The sequence below is a fragment of the Gastrolobium bilobum genome, unplaced genomic scaffold, assembly GCF_033153095.1.
Source record: "Gastrolobium bilobum isolate Gb01-03AN ecotype WA unplaced genomic scaffold, APGP_CSIRO_Gbil_v1 utg40566, whole genome shotgun sequence".
In the NCBI taxonomy this organism is placed as follows: Eukaryota; Viridiplantae; Streptophyta; class Magnoliopsida; order Fabales; family Fabaceae; genus Gastrolobium; species Gastrolobium bilobum.
In genome coordinates this window covers 66,547-85,984 of record NW_026899888.1, presented here as the reverse complement: position 1 = coordinate 85,984, position 19,438 = coordinate 66,547, and the positions used below count along the sequence as shown (strand labels likewise).

General features: G+C 34.6%; 1 protein-coding gene across 1 annotated transcript; it reads right to left on the bottom strand.

Annotated features, from left to right (window-relative positions):
* Nucleotides 1–18,067: 18,067 nt before the first annotated feature.
* On the bottom strand, nucleotides 18,068–19,033 carry LOC133294089 (21 kDa protein-like). The gene has a single exon (XM_061492749.1). It carries the CDS (start codon nucleotides 18,881–18,883, stop codon nucleotides 18,305–18,307), a length of 579 nt encoding a protein of 192 aa, XP_061348733.1. The 5' UTR covers nucleotides 18,884–19,033; the 3' UTR covers nucleotides 18,068–18,304.
* Nucleotides 19,034–19,438: the final 405 nt, after the last annotated feature.

The window sequence follows — 19,438 nt, the reverse complement described above, 5'->3', positions numbered from 1 at the left end:
GTCCTATATATTATTCTAGTGACATATACATACTTTTCATAATTTTCCGGGATACTTCATCGATACACATTTATACCGTGGAGCAGAACCGGTATCTGCACTTTTCGTCAGAAAAACGACTTTCAACCTTATTAACCACTTACCATAATTATTTAAGCCTTTTCATAATTATTAGGGTCAATTATGAAATTATCTCATTAATTTCCTAATTAATTAATTAAATTCCTAAATTAACGGTGTTGGTTCTTACAATTGTGATATCTCCAAATCCATCTTCATCTTGGATTGGGCTATTATACTTTAGGATCTCGAACTCGCCAATTCCGTCTTTATCTATATCTTAGATTGGGACGTGATCCTTTTGCTAGGACCAAGATCTCTCCAAATCTGTCTTCGTCTTTATGTCAGAGCCTGAGGCGGTGATCGGGATGACTTGTGGCTGAGGCCAATCTCTCGATGGTGATGACCTTTTTGCCGTTTGGGCGCTTAAGGCGGTGGCCGAGCTGCTTAATTGGCTAGAGGTAAGGGCATTGCCCCTTTTTCTTTCCTGGCGCTCGTGTATATCAGAGCCATTTTCTTTAGGTTGAGGATGTGCCTATGAAATCACCTTAAATTGATTTATAGTCGGTCCTAGAAGCTGTGTTTTCTTTTCAGGATTGTGATCGCAAACATCCCCTCATATTTCTTTGGACCTTAATGGCTAATTAGTTAAGGGACATTGCTTGCAAGCATGTTTATAGTAGGCATGTTGTAATACATATGTTGTATTAACCTGGTGAAAAGTAATGCCAAAGGACATGTCGTTATGTGAAAATGGAAATAAAGGGATATATTACCTGAGGCCGACCATGTGTACTCTTGCTTCTGACTCAGATAAAGTTACAGCTTCTCTATTGGCATGTTTAATGCTAGCTTTCGATGAGACTTCAGATTGGTCAAAGCTTTGGATTGGTATGTGAAGTGTCATCTTGTCACCATCCCGGTTGGTAATACTCCATCAATATACCTTCACCGTCCACCCAACCATCTACCTCAATTTTATACATCAGTATGCTAGTTTGTAAATTTTGAAGATGGATAAGTGATATTTCTTGGAGGGAGTCTGCGTTCATTTATTGAAGAAATGAAGACTTCTATTGGTGGGAACTGCATGCCTTTCTTGTTGGGATGGAAAAAGTGAACTCTTATGGTGGACCCACTTGCATTTGTTGAAGTAGGGAGAAAAAGACTTCTCCTTGTGAGATGTTTCTTTTGAGAGAATAGAAGCATTCAACCTATGTTCCTTGCACTGCTGGTAGGTACTTGGTCAAGCGTTTCAAGAAATCCCTGTGTCTTTTTGTAGAGAGGCTCACCAACTCTCTCATAATGCACGATAGAAATAATGGGAAGAAAGGGTTATTAAGCATGCTATGGAAATTATTCATTTGCTGACTGGTCAGTATCCTATTCAAGTTATTGTTGGTCCCCGCGAAGATGCTACTCAAATTGGCTATGTTGGAGTTGTTAGGAGACAAGTTGTGGATATCTCGCCTCTTCGTCGTGTTAATTAGGCAATCTATCTTCTAACAGCAGCTGAACATGAATTTGCTTTCAGAAAAAGTGAAACCATTGCTGAGTACTTGGCCAACGAATTTATCAACGCAGCGAAAGTTTCACCCAATAGTTATGCTATCAAGAAAAGTATGAGATAGAGAGAGTTGCCAATGCCAATCATTAAGTAACTTTTGGAAGTTGTGTTAGTGATGAAAAATATCATCTATGTAAGTGATTCATGCAACTGTCGTATTATGACAAGTGAAACAAATTAATAAAATAAAATTGCAACAAGAGAAAATATCTCCTTATCTGAAATGTCCATGATTGACTGATGAGATGGACCGGGTTGAATTCAATCCGTTGAACCATTTTTGAAACTAGCTCGAAAGTTGGACCAATAGAGGTGATAGGTCTAATTTGACCTGTGCTATTTGAACCATTTTTGAAACTAGCTCAAAAGTTGGACCAATAGAGGTGATAGGTCGAATTCGATCTATGCTATTTGAACCATTTTTTAAACTAACTCGAAAGTTGGACCGATAAAGGTGTATATCACGTTGTTCTCAATGAAGCTCCATGAGTTGTGAAAACATGTTAATTGTTGTGCTCATGGCAAGTATATCAGTCAAAGAAGTAATAAAGTGATGAGAAAGTTATCGTTCCCACAAGGATTAGGGATTCCAAACACTACTTTACTATTTCTACTTAATTTGGACAATTGAAAAGTGGTTTGGGAAAAATGATTTTTACTTGCTAAAAAGAATTATAAAAGAGAACAAGGAATAATTATCTAGTAACTATTAAAATCAAGACTAGAAATCGAATAATCAAAAGACAGGTTTAAAATCAAGAATGAGAACTGCAGTGAGGTTTTCCTTCACCTCTAATGGGATGAAATTTTGTTCCCATTTGTTTTGTTTTTCAGTGCGAAAGGCTAGCCATTCTGCCTCTTTTTAGTGTGTTTTGTTATAATTACTAGTTAAATTCAATATGTGTTAGTTTGCTGGAGCGAACGACTGCCAACGTGTAAAATGATAGAAGAAATGAGACAAAAGAAAATAAGAGTGAGCTGTTCATTACTTTAACTTTTCTGATTCCACTAACGGTTACTTTTACTTTTTGCAAACATTTGAAAAGCACGCAAAAAGGACATTGCGGCGCTCGACAAAGAAGAAAAAAGACATTGCAATGCGCACAACAAAGCAGCCCAAGGACAGCACGACATACAGCAGAGTAGACAAACAAGATGGTGTCCTGAAGGTCAAAAGATCATCCTCGAAACTCTGTACATAGAGAAAAAAAGTCATCCATGTCCCCATCGTGGAAAATCAATGTCCAACGTCTGATCAAGCTAGAAGAGGGAAACCTCCATCAAATGGTGTAGGGAATGACTCAAGTTAATCATAAGATTCTCATTGTCTTCCTCTTGCTTATAAATAGTAGATCAAACGAATGCATAAGAAGTTTTGAAGCCTGGAAATCTTTAACTTTAGCCTTGGCATAACCAGCTTATGCTCAACAAGCTCTTAGCATTGTACAACACCCTTATCTTCTCTATTCTCCCCTAACTCTCCCTACCAGCAAAGAACCTCATTTTTCCATTTTTACTTCAGGGTTTTGTTGAATCTTAAGTCCTTGAGTCTGTAATTTCTTTTCTCACCAATTTTTCTTCATCAATTTGTATCTTGGGTCTATGGAATTTCAAGTTGTTAAGACTTTGTATGCATTTCCAGCGATGTATTTAAGCATGAGATAATTTCTTTTGGAATGAAAAAGCTATGAAACTGTTAAATCTCTGTCTTTGAATCTCTATGACCGAATCTTCTAGGTTTCTATTGTTTAAGTATTTTAATATCTTGTATCAACTGACTTTGAACATGACTGAGAAAGAAACTTCCAAAAGGGGAGGAATTTCAGATAGCTGAAAAATAGGAGGAAGGTGAGAGTGTGAAAACATTTCACTAGTTGCCTTAGGAATAAGGGACCACCTCATTCATTAAAGGTCTTGTATTCAGTCGTTGTTAGGAGCGAAATTGTAACAGCCCGTTGTACATCGATATTGTTAACATTAATTATGATATTAAGCGCAGTTATAATTACAACAATTCATTTATAAAAATGCGAGTAAACTCTTTCCATTTATTACGCGAGTATTTAAAACAAAAAAAAGTGTAACAAATAAAAGCTGTGACCGTAACTGTAAATTCTTTGCGGAATAATTATTTAAACTAATTTTATAACATATATTACATCTCTTAAGTCACTAAGGGGTTCCCATAAACTCACTTAGCTAAAATCTCACTTTTACGTTTTCTACCTACCCGAACATGGTTCGGTCTTTAATTTTCTGCGGACAAACTGAATAAGAAAAGACTCTCATCTTTTAGTATGTTATTCTAGGCTAATTAACTTTCTAAGAAGCTATCACACGAGTCATAAATTTCTCGTTTGCTCCGGATATCGCCGTTTGAAGTTGGACAAGCAAATCTGTCAGCCAATCCCAAAACAGCTCCAAACATCCTTCACTCAATAAATTATTATGGAAAATAAAATCAACTAATCGCTCTCAAACTTTTATAAAACAAACTAGACACCTCAAGCTTCAATTTGACATATCATACACCTAATTTGACCAAGAGAAGAAGCAGGAATAAATTCCCCAAGTTCGCTCCAGATCAGCCCCATGTGCAGGGGCCAACAGGGCAGTCTGTGTTCACAGCCTTCTCCAGGCCGACGCCCAACCCAGAAAAATCCCAAATTTTACCACAATGTAGAGGACATCGCAAGATTCAAAACGGAGTATGGCACGTCCCTAACGGACCTCTATGGAGGGAGATATGCTCTCCCAAAGTTTGCCTAAATTCTGCCAATTTCTAGAAAATTCACCTGAGTTTCTTTTGTTTATCTAATAATCCCCAAGTTTGCAAAAGGATTCTATGACCTCAATTGGTACCTAATAATCATTAGGTGACACACACAAGGACCAGCAATGCCTTGGGACTCTTACAACCCATCACAGTTTATATCAAATTACTCAATTTCCATCACTTTACTTATATTTTCATACTTAACATATTTCAATCACCATAATCCAATTGCATGCATTCTTTACATTATAAAACATAAATCAATCCTAGAATAGGCCTATTACCCTTTCATCATATTACATATACTTCATATTACACAAGATCCAAATGTAATAATTACAATTATCCAAATTACATCATAAGCCATAAGTCTCCAAATACAACATAATAAACAACCCTCAAAATAAACATAATCCATATGCAACTAGACTTAGGCAAAAATGGCATGAACAAATATGACAATAAACCTCATCCTAAATACATATGCAATGTTCATGCCCTAAGTCTAGCCTAGGCCCAACGGCCACCAAAATGCAAAATAACAAATCCTACGTCCAATCACCCTACGGGCTTCTTGCCCACTGCTCCAGCACCAATGCTACCTCCTGAAATAAAACCCCCAAAGCGAGGTGAGATATACGAATATATCTCAGTAACCCAGAGGTTCTGGAGAATACTCCGCCCAATGGTTCACTTCGATGCATATAAATAACACAACATAACATCCGAAAACGGGATAAAGCAAGGGATTTAGTGAAATAGGGGAGCATAGGGATACAAAATACGACGAAGCTGGAATGGTCGATGCCAAAACCACGCAATGTCCAGCCTATTGGCTCGGCATATAAGCCTACGGGTTTCAACCAAGGCGTGTTCCCAGAACATCAAACCAAGGCACCCTCCATCCATATCCACCCGAGACTTCCTAGTGTTCTCCTATCCGGATCACACACCACGACCCCAGGTCAACTGGAACTCCTTCTCGGAGACAAATCCAGTGAAAGTCTGTAACGCCCGAAGGCAAACCATCTACTGGCCAGAGACACGGTACATCCTATGTACCAAGACACATACTATATGCATGAACATGTTATCCTATATTACTTACATACACTTCCTACCATCATCCTCAACGGGCATGGTGGAACACACAAAGGGATCAAACCTCAGTACCAAGAGGTTACCTTGCTAATCACCTCCACGTAGCTCTAACGCAATATATTTTTCGAGCTATTTACACCAACATAATGCCTACACAGAGGACATTCCCAATCAAACTCTCATCACCAATTACATGTCAATTCTCAAGCATAAATGCATTATTCAAAAACTTACCACAATCCCTTTTGGTCTGGGACCAAGGGCAACCAACCGAGCTCACGGTTCGGGGTTCAAATCCACGTACGGCAACCTACAACGACCATATACGAATCTTCAGAACACGGCAAACCATCAAATTCACAAAACGACAATTTCTCCTCCCCCCATATAGTGAGGTTCGGTCAAAACAGTGTAAAAATACACTTTATTTTTCTAAATTTTCTTTTCATTTTTCTAAGGCACCCCAAGGTTACCAAAATGCCATTTTAGGTGTCACTTTTCATTTTACACCATCCTAACATCATTTTGCCCAATTATTTCCTTCTAGGGACAACAATCCAATATTTTTCCATTGATTTTCAAACCTTTCAACCATCACACAACCCTTCTAATTACCTTTTAACAACACAATATATCAATCATACAATTCCACAACATCACATTCCTCTTTCTACCTATTATGGCCGAATTGCACCAATCCATATACCATGGATTATTCCATCCAATTCAACTACTCCACACATCATACAATCCTATTATTACATCATACAACCATACAAAAACTCAATTTCACAATCCTAACACAATTCAAATCACAAAGTTCATGGCATCATCCAATTTTCCACTAAGTTATGATCACATTTTATAGCTCCAACACATCATTCTAAGACATAATCATCTAATACACAGTTTCCAGTTGAGCTCTCTAACTACACAAATCATACAAAATGAGCTTAGGGTTCATAAATTAAAATCAACAATCCAACCATTCAAAGGTGATGAAACTTACTCAAAAGGTGGGTATAGGGCTCCTCTACATCATACTAAACCATTGGAGCTCCAAACAACTCCATGAACATAAATCTACAACAAAGGGCCATGGGTTGGGGGGAGTTTCTCAAAATATAGTGGGTTTCATGGCTCAAGACTACTACCAATGTGTTTAGAAGGTTGTTTCCAACAAATTTCAAGACAAAAATCACTTGATTTGGTGCTTGGTGACTAAGTTAGGAGAGAAAGAAAACTTGAAGTGTTTTGGCCATGGTGGGGGGTGAGGGCTCGGTTTTGAGAGAGAGAGAGAGAAAGGGAGGGGAAGATGAACATGAATAATGGTTTGCCATGTGGCTTAAGTGATTTAAGTGGGGTGGGTCCCACCGCCACCTCACGCGATTTCAAACTAATTCGAATTTCCCTCCGATTCCACTAAACGTCCATAAATTCATAACCTATTTAGAAACTCTAATTTTTAACATTAACCATTGTCCTTTAATTACCCTTGATCAGATGAATCCTGAGTTTTCCGGTCGTTCGGAAAAAATGCAGTTTTAAGCTGTTACGCGCGTCGTAGGCACGCTTCCTCAAACTTACTAATTTCTGTCAATTTTCATCAGAAATCATATTTCCTAGTCCTATACACCATTTATAACTTGTATTCAAAACCTAGAGCTCAAAACTCAATCGGCATGTTTTACGGTGCAATCGGACCGCTGTATTTTTTCCCGGTAAAAACACTATTCACTTAATTTTTTGAAACTTGCCTAACCACTCAATTTTTCGTTCTGAATCCATTTCCAGGGTTGTTTTCATCATTTGAGAATTCCTACTCAATTTTACCTTCCTAGGGTTGTTGTGTGTTTGGTTAATTACCGTTTTACCCTTTCTTTCTATTTTGACATGATTTTCAGGATTTTCACTAATCCTTCACTTTAATCCATGTTTAATATATTAATATATAATTTAGAAATGCGATGTACTAGAGAAATTTCTATAGGAATATGGAATTTCATATACCATGTAAGTTCAGTAGCTTGAGGAATCAAATATTGGCAATGAAAAAGACCTGAACAAATCCATTGAACAAGGTCTTGAGCCTAGATTACAGTTGGTTTAACAGTGGATTAGTGTATCCGTTTCTTTTTCTTTAAGTGTCATTCTGTTTAATATATCATTCGTGTTGTTCCTTATTATAGCTTCTTTACTTTTCTGCATTTATCTTGTTCCGTATCACACCACATCACGATGATTTATTCCCATGATCTGTCGTTCCTCCTTGAATTATGAAGGAATTAAGTATATAACGACGCAAAGAATTGTTTGAAGTTAACTGAGCCATTTGTCACAGGGGGACAACCATGTGATACTTAGGAACATCAACTAGGACAGTTCAATACTGTTACTTATTTTTTTATTCTTCAATATAGCTTAAAATATCAATTAACAATACTTTCTCTGTGAGAACGATAATCTGGGCATAAAACTACCTTTTATTACTTGATGCGTACATTTGCGCAACTGGTCTTCATCCTAGGGTACGAAAGTGTTCTCCTTGACTGATTGCGAAAAGGACCAAAAGTCATAATCTTGGAACGAATGTGTTTTCCTTGATACGTTGTAAGAGGACTAACAACCTTTGATCCCCCTTAAGTGATTTAACTCAATTCAATGATTTTCTATTCCTATTGTTTGAAATAATTCATCTTCTAAGAATTAGTTGGTTAAATCCTACTGTCTTATTTCTTTAACCCTTTAACCTAATTGGAATTCTAATGTCTCAGAAACCCCTTTTAGATTAAGCCTTACGCACAATGAATTTCACAAGTTCACAATTCCTACAAGTGCATGTCTAGAACATGCAAGAATTTATGTTTATCCCTGTCTAGATTAAGATTCCAATATGTCTATTGTGAATCATAACCCTCTTTATTCCTATATGGTTGATCAGGTCATACAAGAATTTGAACATGAAAATCAAGATAAACACAAATAATTTGAGATAGATTATTATTGAAAAGAAATTAAATCAAATAAGGATTCACTTCGAATCCATATCCCTAACTACAAAGGAAATTAACCAGACATAACTAGCTTAAACAAAGCAAAATAAGAAAATAAACTAGATGAAATATTGATGGAGGAATGTTGGTTGATCTCAACAACTACGCTTCGATCTTCCTTCACTCCACTTGATCTCTCAATTGCTTCAATTCTCTAGTCTTCCCGTTCTTATATCGTGCAAAAGTTTTTCAATCTTTCCAGAAAATTCTTTTTATATCCAAGAGAAAGGTTCCCAAAAATTCTCCACCAAATCATCAATCAACTAATCAATTAGATCTCGTTGATCAAACTTCCAAAATTCAAACTTTCTGAATTTGTAAAAACAAACATCAGTATGTAGCGCTACTAGCGCGAAAAAGGAATGGCACTTGAGGGCCTGGCATGGATGATCAGGTGACCTTGGTACTTTTAACGCCAATCTGGCACTACTGAACCAGGAAAACATGAGCATAATATGATGGTGGCGCTTAAGGCCCCATGCTGGCACTACTAGCACTAACTTTTGTGTCTCTTTCAAGTTCCTTTCCCTTTTTCCTTGTTAGCTTTTCTTTTGTCCTTCCTTTAATAGGCCAAATTTCTCACAAAAACACAAGAATTCTTATGAAAATATTACAAAGAATAACTTAACACTTAAATCACAATTCAAATGTCTTTTGATTAATTTCATACTCATTTTGACCCTTAATACATAATATATTAGAAGCACATCATTGATCCCTTGAGCAGGGTCCAGGGCTTGGAGCCGTTGGATCTGATGACCTTGACTCCATCTAATTCATGATCGAAGGGATGTGATTGAAGGCAATGAGGTCACCACTTGGGAAGAAGCTCAACGAGTTACCACGACGATGCAATTGGCATCATGCATTGCTGCAAGGGTAAAGCAAAGCAAACCAGGCGGTGTGACATGAATAGAAACTCAGATAATGGCGACAGATTCAAGTTCACTCGGTCTCCACCATTATGATATTGGCTTTTATTTTCCTTGAAAATTGGATGGGTGAGCTCCACCATATGATATTGACTTGTATATCCATCAATCATGCTTTCGGTGCTTTGAATTTTTGCAGACATGCCTTAGGTGCTTGCAGAATTAATGTTGATTGTTAGCAAAATCTTTTCTTTGTGGGACACGCGAGTATTTGTAAATAGAGATGTTGATTTCTATTTTGTGGGACCCGCTGAATGTAATTAAAACTTTTGTTTGAGACAGTTTTATCTCCTGAGTCATAAAATGCAAAATTGCATACAAGAATTCCAATAAGAAATCCCTTTCCAAGTTCTCCAAAACCTCAGCTTTAGCCTTCTTCGTCGCCCAATCGATGCTGCTCAACGATTCTATCAAGTTCTCAAGGCCGCATGGCTGGACGTGCGACCAGTCTCAACTACTCTTTGTGGTGAAGACATAATTATGATTACAATGATATTGGTTGTAGTGGCAGAGTAGTTAAGGTCACGATGCTTGTTGTTGCCACTTCAATGATTTTGGTGGCTTTGTTTTACGTTGCACGCGTTCATCATGGATGATAATTGAAGTTTACAGATTCCAGCAGACGACGTCAATGTTCTGTCCTCAAGACAGAGATGTCTAGTCAAAGACTAGTGAGTTTATGTTGGATCTGAATGCCCTCTCTCAGGTATCTATGGGGGAGATATCTTAAAGATCAACAGATTACTATACACTATAGTAGGCGGCATAGCCAAGGCGTGTGGTGTGTGCATAGTGACAGCTAAGAGAGTGAGGGTTTAAAATGTATGTATCTGGTTGGCTTAAAGCTTTATTTATATGAGTTACCTGACAGTAGTGCACTTCTGGGCCTCTTAGGAATGTTGTCGTTGCTGCAACATTATGAATATTTCCTTAATTTTCCTCTTAGCTGTTGATAACTCATATTTTAGTACACTTATTTGTTACTCTTGATTAGTACTTTTAGGATTTATTTGAATAAAATAATGAATTTTAGAGTTAATTTAGATTTTTAGTTTTTGGTTGGGTTTAATTTATTTTCGTCAGAATTTTTCAGCTTTACGCTACTTCTGTATTTTGGCCATATCTCGGCCCACAGTTGTCGTATTGACTCCAATCTTGTTGGATTTTTCAGATAACACAGAGAGCTACAATTCTTATGAAGAGCTCGAAGCCCAATTCGAACTGGAAGCTGGTCGATTTCTGACGCAAAGTTGGACGCGTTTTGGTGACGTTTTATTTTATTATTGGACTTGTAATTTAAATTGAAACTCAATTACTTAAGTGGCCCAAAGCCAAGTTTTAGTTTTATTTATTTTATTTCGTATTATAGAAAGAGTAGAAAACTTGGCAGAGTAGAAAACTTTTCATCAAAGTATTTTCTCTGAAGCGTTCTTTGCGTTCTTCGTCTTTTTCTTTTTCTTCTTTTTATTTATTTTAATTTTTAATCATGTTTATCCTAGCCATACTAGGCTAAAACCCCTTTAATCAACCTAAGGGGGAAGGGATTCCATGGATCTGTCTAGAGGATTTGCGATCATTCTCTAACCAGATTCGTTTCTTTTCTCTAACTCAGATCGATATCGTGCGATTGTGGATATTCGATCTGAGGTTCGCGATTTGATGATCAGATTGTTCTCAATTGAAAATAAGAATTCTGATTCAATTGAAATTAATCGCGAATTTGATAATTTTTATCCAAGGAAGGACATCCTAGGAACCCTAACCTTAGATTGGTTAATTTTTAATTAAGAATTTTTAATCCCAATTCTTATATTCTGTCTTTTAATTATTCAACCAAAATCCAAACCCCCCTTTTTATTTTCTGTTTTCATAATCAATTTTTACCAAAACAGTTTCCTTGAGAGACGACTTAGGGTTTCTACTTTACTGCAAATTTTCTGAACCCTAAATAAAAATAATTTTTAATTTGCGCGAGTTCGAGAGCTCGTGTCAACTGTTAGCTCTTCTTAGACCTTATAGAATGTGAGCCTTTATGTCAGGTCCATAGCAACCATGTTGATTTAATAAATTTGCAATTGTAGTTCCACTCCTGCTTTCCATGTTTTCGTGTCAATTAGCATAGAAAAACAAATAATATCAATATTGAGAACGCATAAATTTCAATTTGCAAATTATTCGTGTCATGTTGTGTTAACTCGTAAAATTTGCAAGTTGTGTTTATGTGAAAGTTTTAATATGAATAAAAATTTGTGTCATGTTTATCGTATTACGAGTCAACTTGCAAATACGAATTTGATTCGTGTTTTTGGTTAATTACCATTTTGATTTAATAAATTTGTAATTGTGGTTCCACTTTTGTTTTCCATGTTGTGTCTTGTCCATTAGCATAAAGAACCATTAATATCAATATTGAGAATGCATAAATTTCAATTTGCAAATTATTCGTATAAAAATTTGATGTGAAAATTATAGTATGAATAAAAATTCATGTTACCTTCATGTCAAATTATATTCTATTGGAAATTGTCACCCTTGTCACAATTAATTGGAATTTAAGACCTTACCTACCATAAAGCAAAGAATTACCAATGAGAACATCTTTTATGGCCGCCAACATAACTGTCATTGCGGTTACCCAAAACCTCTAACAGACACCAACAGGGCTCAACATCCTCACTGCTCACATCACCTCCCTCGTCACAAGACTTATTACGAATGAGGACCTGCGCCTCTGCTTTTCCCTCCTAAAAGGTCATGCTTTGCCGTTTGTGCATATATATCAACATTGAATTTCAAGAGTAGTTCACATCTGGATAGGAAAATCTTGATACCTTGATTAGACACGCTGTAAATTATGCAGTTGGAGAGGTTAAGTAATGTTATTATACTATACTATTTGTCGTGTGTCACTTCAACCAAATCATCAAATTCTGCTAATCATCCCACCAACCATATATTAACACTTAAAGAAATTAATTATAAGAATTGAAGTTATAAATAATAATGGAAAATGATGTTTTCCGGCTGCAAGAAAAGGGCATAGTATTCCCACGGATAGCAAAATAATGTGGGTCCCACTCCCATGTTAAATATTTTCTCTCATCTTATTCTCTTTTTTCTTTCTTATTTTTTTCTCACCATGATTAAAACATTATTTTTCTGCAAAAGAAAAGTAGTATTTTCCAATAATAGAGAAATTATTTATTTACAATTTTTTTTTATAAATTACATTAAGTAAGATCAATCAAATACTCTTATTGAAATATGACTAGTTATACTTATTGCAGTTTATAAGAGTCTGTAAACCAAAACATTTATAAATATAATTTTCCCCCTATACTAATAACACATAATTAATCCCGCACATCAAGTTTTGTTTTAACACGCTTTTAAATGTTTGTGGATGAGATTTTTTTTTGCTAGATTTTTGTACTCACGAGAAAAGACCCTATTTTACTAAACCAATATCTTTAACTTTGAATGAGATTTAAATACCACATGCAAAGAGATAGTACATGAAAGGAAAATGCATATGGATTTTTGTCAATAGTACATGAAAGCGCAAAGAAAGATTCCAAATTAGGTATTGATCAAAAGGGACAAATATGTATGTATATAAGGAGTTGGGGTAGGGGTAATCTCAACTTGGTCCTAACAGAAGTGTGATCACGACTTCAAAATTCTTAGTTTTCAGTTAACGTTTTTTGACTTCTTGCCCTGTCCGTGCTTGCTTTGCTGAAGTGAATTGAATATACACCTAATTACTTCTTTGGCCAATAATATAAATAACATACGGCTTTGCGCCTGATGTAGCGGATGGGCACCATTATTGTCTGAAAGTTCAAATAAATTTGCACCCCAATTTTCTGACCCACAACTAGAAAAGGGTCATACAATTATGGAAGGAGTAATGTGTAATTCGGGCACACTTATCTTCAAAAGTCTAATAGTCCTACAAATATTGTTGAAAAGTAAAATAGAAGGTTAGATACATATATTATAAAATTATTAATATAGTAATTTTGTATTCATTCTTTACATAGTATCAGCGTCCTCCATATTATTATGTATTGTCCAGACTTCAAATCCAATACCCTTTGTGTGAAGGGATATATTAGAGAAATATATAATAAAAATATTAATGCATCTGTTTTGGTCCTGCTGGATAGCTCTGCCCAGCTAGTAAGGGTGCTAAACGAACCAGGGGCCTTTCAGGAGCCTTAAGCTTGGCTCGTGAAGGCTTGGGCTTTCATGTCTAAAAGTGATTGTTGAAACCAGGCTTGAACTTGTATAAAAGCTCGTTTAATAAAAAGGCCTCAGGCTCTAATTCAAAAGCTCGACCTCAAAGCCTTTCAGGCTGACCTAGTATACTAACTTTTTTTTATTTTATATTTTTTATATTATTCATAATAACTCTCTCTCTCTCTCCTCAATCCATTTCACCTCATTTTATTGGTTAAACAATTTTTTTGAATGTTTTTGTTCTATATTATGCTTTTTGGATATACATTGAATTTATGAATCTTTATGAAGTTATTAGTGTTTTTGATCATATATTTTGTTTGAATAAATTTTGTTGTCTTATTTTTTTTAAACAGGCTAAACCAGACTTTTATTTTTTATAAATAAGACAGGCTACAAGCCGATAATTATATTCATGACAGGTAACAGGTTAGGTCAGGCTGACACATTTAAACACAGGCTTAACATTTTAAGACCAAAGTCCAACTCGGCTCGGCTCGACCCGTTAACACCCCTACCAGCTAGCACGAATAGCTGCCCGGAAGGACTATCATCACTTGGCATGTGGAGCCCATGACTCCCTTGTACATGTGTCCCCTCACACTCCCCACACACTCATGACCTTTTACACGTCATAGGTCAGACAGCCTCACACTTAGTGGGGCCCACAGGGCTGACCTCTTATATAAAGAGATTTCAGCTCCCTCACTATTCATCTTCTCTATTCGTTCTCCATTATTGTTAATCTACGAAATCCTCAGCTCATGTCATAATCGTAGCCCTTAAATATCTTCCCCTTAGCACCTTCAACTAGTCTAAGACCAGTACAATGACACCTGGGTATACTAGTATATACCACTATGTTTTCTGTCTCTGTCAAATCAACATACTCATACTTTATCTTGTGGAAAAACAGATCTAGATCTTCATAGTTTGAAGGCAGTTGCAATTACAAATAAAAAAACATTTATAATTTTATATTTTATTATTATTTAATTAAATAATAATATTTGGTAAAGAAGCAAAAATGGAGATAGACCTAAAGATAAAAATTCTTTTTTCTCTTTTCTATCATGGACAGATATAGATCCACATTCCACGTTGCCTAGTATTCTACGAGAAGTCACAACGGCTTATTTAGATTTGGCGCATATCCAATGCTCCAAATTCAGGCACAAATTTTGCAAAAAAAGAAAAAAAAATTCAAGAACAAGGTCTTTACTCTACGCCGTCAAACTTGCCCGTATTACACTACACTAGGGGTGGACTTGGAAAAACCTAGGCTTGAAACTCTAGAATTTAATGCTTCCAAAATTTCTTCCCTTGGATCCCACTATGAGACACCGACTTGTCTTTGTCGCCCAATCTCTCAATAGAACAGAAAAAGAAAAAAGAAAAAAAAATTTAAGCAGTTGGCAATAAATCAAATTTTTTATAAAAGAATTTTGAAGCGCCAAACGAAAACGTTATATATAAAGGAGATTATGTGTTTTAGTGCCTATTTTTTAGAGAAAAAAATATATTTTAAAAGTCATAGTTCGATTATTTCAACATACGAAATCCAGAACCTCCAATACACGGACTCGTCGTTTTTTTGAAATTGTGCGTGTCGGACACGTGTCCGACACGACATGCGATCAATATTTTAAGACACGTGGTCAACTCTTTGACACGTTACGACATGTTTTTCGGACACACAGTCAATTTTTTCGAATACGTGTTCAACGTGCGGACACTTTTTTTTAGTCTTAATTATATTTTATTAACTAAAAATAAAAAAATTATTTATAAATCAATTTTTTTCTGTTATGAAATTTGACATGAAAAATTAACAAGGTACGAAAAAAAAAATTTGTTTATATTTATGTTATGAAATTTAAATATTTGATTGGTTATATGACTTATTATGGACTATTATATTTATTAAATATAAATTATGTTATATATATTACAAATATTATTCAATATCAAAACGTGTTCCAACATGTCGAAATATGTTATTTTTTAAAATTAACATATCGGCGTGTCGTGTCGTATCTCGTTTCAGTGTCCGTGCATCATAGATTCGAACAATATCAAATCAAACAACATAAGAAAAAAATGATGGAACAAGAAATATGACGCATTCAATCTAATTGATTAAACTAACAAGTCCCGTCCAAATCTTAAAACATTAATTTAAATAGAAATATAAAATGATAAAAATTATACGATTTTTATGCATATTTAATGGGAAAACATTTTTAAAGAAGAAAATGTTTCTTCTGCTAGTGATTCATAGCATAGGTGGATCTCATCATAAATTTTTTTTCTTTTCATTATTTTGTAGACACCACTTATACTAGTAGGAGTCACTAGTAGGAGAAAATGTTTTTTCATAATTATAATTACATTCATAAACACTTTTAAAATACAATCAAAATTAACGTTAAAATATCACATTATCTTTTTTATTTTAATAAAAAATATAAAGTACTGACTGAGACACACATAATGAATTTCAATATATTAATTAATAATTAAATCTTTAGCCTTTCAATTATACGATTCATTAACTGTTGGCTTGATGAATTTTTGAAAAAAAAATGATTTATTTTTTAGAAAGATTTTATTTTGTAACTTTATATTTAGATATAATACATGAAATACAGTTTTAATTAAAAAAAACTATTTGAATATTAAAAAAAAATATTTTTCATATATAAAATAAGTGTTCGCTTTTTCTACAGCTAATGTAAATAATTTATCTATATTGAGCTCAAAACGATGTCGTTTTGAGGCAAAAATCAAAATATTTTTATAATTATAATTTATTTCAGAGTTATAATAATTTTTTTCATTATAATTTTTTAATTTTTCAATCAAAATGACGTCGTTTTTGGAGCAAATATAGATAACTTATCTACATTCACTACAGGAACATTAAAGCCATAAAATAATTAAAATATATATATATAAATAATGACTTTAAAGTTTCTAAAATGAATGTAGATAAGTTATCTACATTCGCTCCCAAAACGACGTCGTTTTGTGTTGAAAAATTAAAAAATTATAATGAAAAAGACTATTATAATCCCTGAAATAAATTATAATTATAAAAATATCTTGATTTTCGCCTCAAAACAACGTTATTTTGAGCTCATTAAATAAGTTATCTACATTAACCGTAAAAAAAATGAACCAAAAATAAATTGTGAAAACAAAATTTGGTAGGATTGGTCTGAGGAGTCGACAACGATATAACTTAGAAGTGGCGGTGGTGTGGTAGCAGCAACGGGGTGATGATAAAATTATTTGACTCTAAATTTTTATTTTTTAATAAACAAGAAATTTTAACTTAAAAAATGGGATTTAATTTTTTATTTTATTTTTAAAATTAATCCAAACACTTATTTACAAAGAGAAATATTTTTTTAAAAAATTGCTTATCGAGAAAAACAAAATCAAAGTGGCTCTAAATCTACCTTTTGTCAAACTTTATATCCTTATGGGCAATGGTTTGGTGAATTTTTATCATGCCCTTTTTGTTTGATATGTCATGTTGTCATTATTGATATTTGAATCTATCATCTACTTTAAATTCCTTTAGGTGGCTTTTCGCTTCCCTGGTTGGCTTATTAGAGGGAGGAAAAAATGGCTTTTTTTCCCCAACGATTATGCTTTTTACCTCTATATCCTTTTCTTTTGTCTAAGTACTCATACCTCCAATGAAAAAAAAAAATTGTAAACAAAATTATGAAGTGAACTTGAAATAATAGGCTAATAATCTCAATTTAATTTTATGTAACGAGAACGAGGGGCGAAAAGTCCCTTCTCCTTCACTTTAATGAATGTACCCAAAATATAAAAATAAACTATTTTATAGACAATTATAAGAAAGAAATTAAAATTATAGGCCAAAAATCTCAATTTAATTGTATGTAAAGACTAAAGAGAGTGGGGAATAAAAAGGGGGGGGGGGGGGGGGGTTAGTATGCTTCTGGTTGGGGTTATTTATTCTTTGGCGCGTGGGGAGGAGGGTGGTACAGCAGAGGGCCCATTTGAACCAGTGAGTGATCATTTCACACTTTGATTCCAATTTTCGTCCACCGTATTCAATTGGTCATTATCACTATTATAGACTTTGATTCCATATTTTCTTCCTCAATTTCCAATTGTTTATGGTACAACTTGGGTCTTAAATTTAGGATCTTCATACTAAACTCATAAGCATATTCCGACCAAACTCCAGGAAAATTATATTACGAGTTATATTTTATCTAAATTGCAAATCTAATAAAGTTTAAATTTGAAAAAATAAATAATTGAATGAAAACAAACAAACTTTAATACACCAATATCCACAGTTCATAATACATAAAAACATATTATAGGAATATTATATTCCTAGATCAAGAATTTTAGATGCAAAACAAGAAAAGCAAATTAAAAAGGAAAATCTATTGAACACTTCAACAGCATAACAAAGATCCACATTCTGTATAGATTCAACTACAATATATAACATAAAACAGAAAAGGAATTAACAAGAACCTCAAAAGCAAAAAACTATGGACTCTTATTCATGAGTTTGCTAGTGATTTGCAGCATACTGGTTAATGAGTGAAAGAGCATTACTAGTAACCTGAGCAGCATTCACCATTCTAGACCTAATCGAAGCTTTGATTTTCCCATTCAGTGCTTTTCCTGCAAACCCATCACTGCAAGTTGTTTCATCAGTTAAGACAGCACTAACCCATGTCTCAACATTGCTTATGTGCCATGTGAAGTCTTCACCCTTGACCTTGCATAGTTTAAGTTCTTTGAGTGAACGTTGAAGCCTATCCACACTATCACTTATTTCTTCAGCACAATCATGTAAAGCAGCATATTCTCTGGCCTTGAGACCCCTAAATTTGTTGCACTTTGTGACAAATGTCTTGGTTGACTCAGTTTTGTTGAGGCTTAGTGATAAGGCTGTTTGGACCAATTGGTGAGGGTCTTGTTGGATGGTTGCGGCATAGACAGAGAGAGATTCAACACAAAGAGCTGGGTATTGAGTGGTGCTGCAAGAGGACTTGATGAAATTGATGGGAGTTGCAGTTGTAAACTTTGTTATGCCTGCAAAATACAGGACACAAAGAAGAAGGAAAAGAAGGGAACCCTTTGCCATGTTGGTTCAGAATTAAGATTTGGTGGAGAGAAACTCTTGAGGGTTGTGATTTGTGAGGCTGAGAATTAAGAAAGAATTGGATCTATATTATATAGGGAGGATCTTCTTAACTTTTTTTTTTTTTTTTAAGTAATAAGGAGCTTCTCAACTTTACCACAACCGCATCCACATCTTCTGTCTACCTCTTTGTGGGGAAAAAAATTTGGGTTGGGTTTGTACCCGAAAAAAAATTTGGGTTGGGTTATATTTTCCAACCAGTCACAAATTCACCCCGCTTAAGGATGAGTTAAACTGGTTTGGGTCCAGGTTAATTCGTTGAGTTAATCTATTTATTTTTATTTTTTTTTAAAGTTTGATCGAGTAATTTAAGTAAATTATATAAGTTTTCGTCTAAAATATCACAATTTTTCTCTTTGGTTAAATTGCACCATTTAATAAATTCTTATATAATTTAATATAAATTAAATTTAACTAGACTAGTGATTCACCAGTTGAATTAATAACCCGTTGACTCAGTACCGGGTTGATAATCGATCCCAGTTTAATAATATTGGA

Coding starts and splice junctions, on each gene's coding strand:
- LOC133294089 (XM_061492749.1), bottom strand. CDS start 18,883: ATGGCAAAGGGTTCCCTTCTTTTCCTTCTTCTTTGTGTCCTGTATTTT.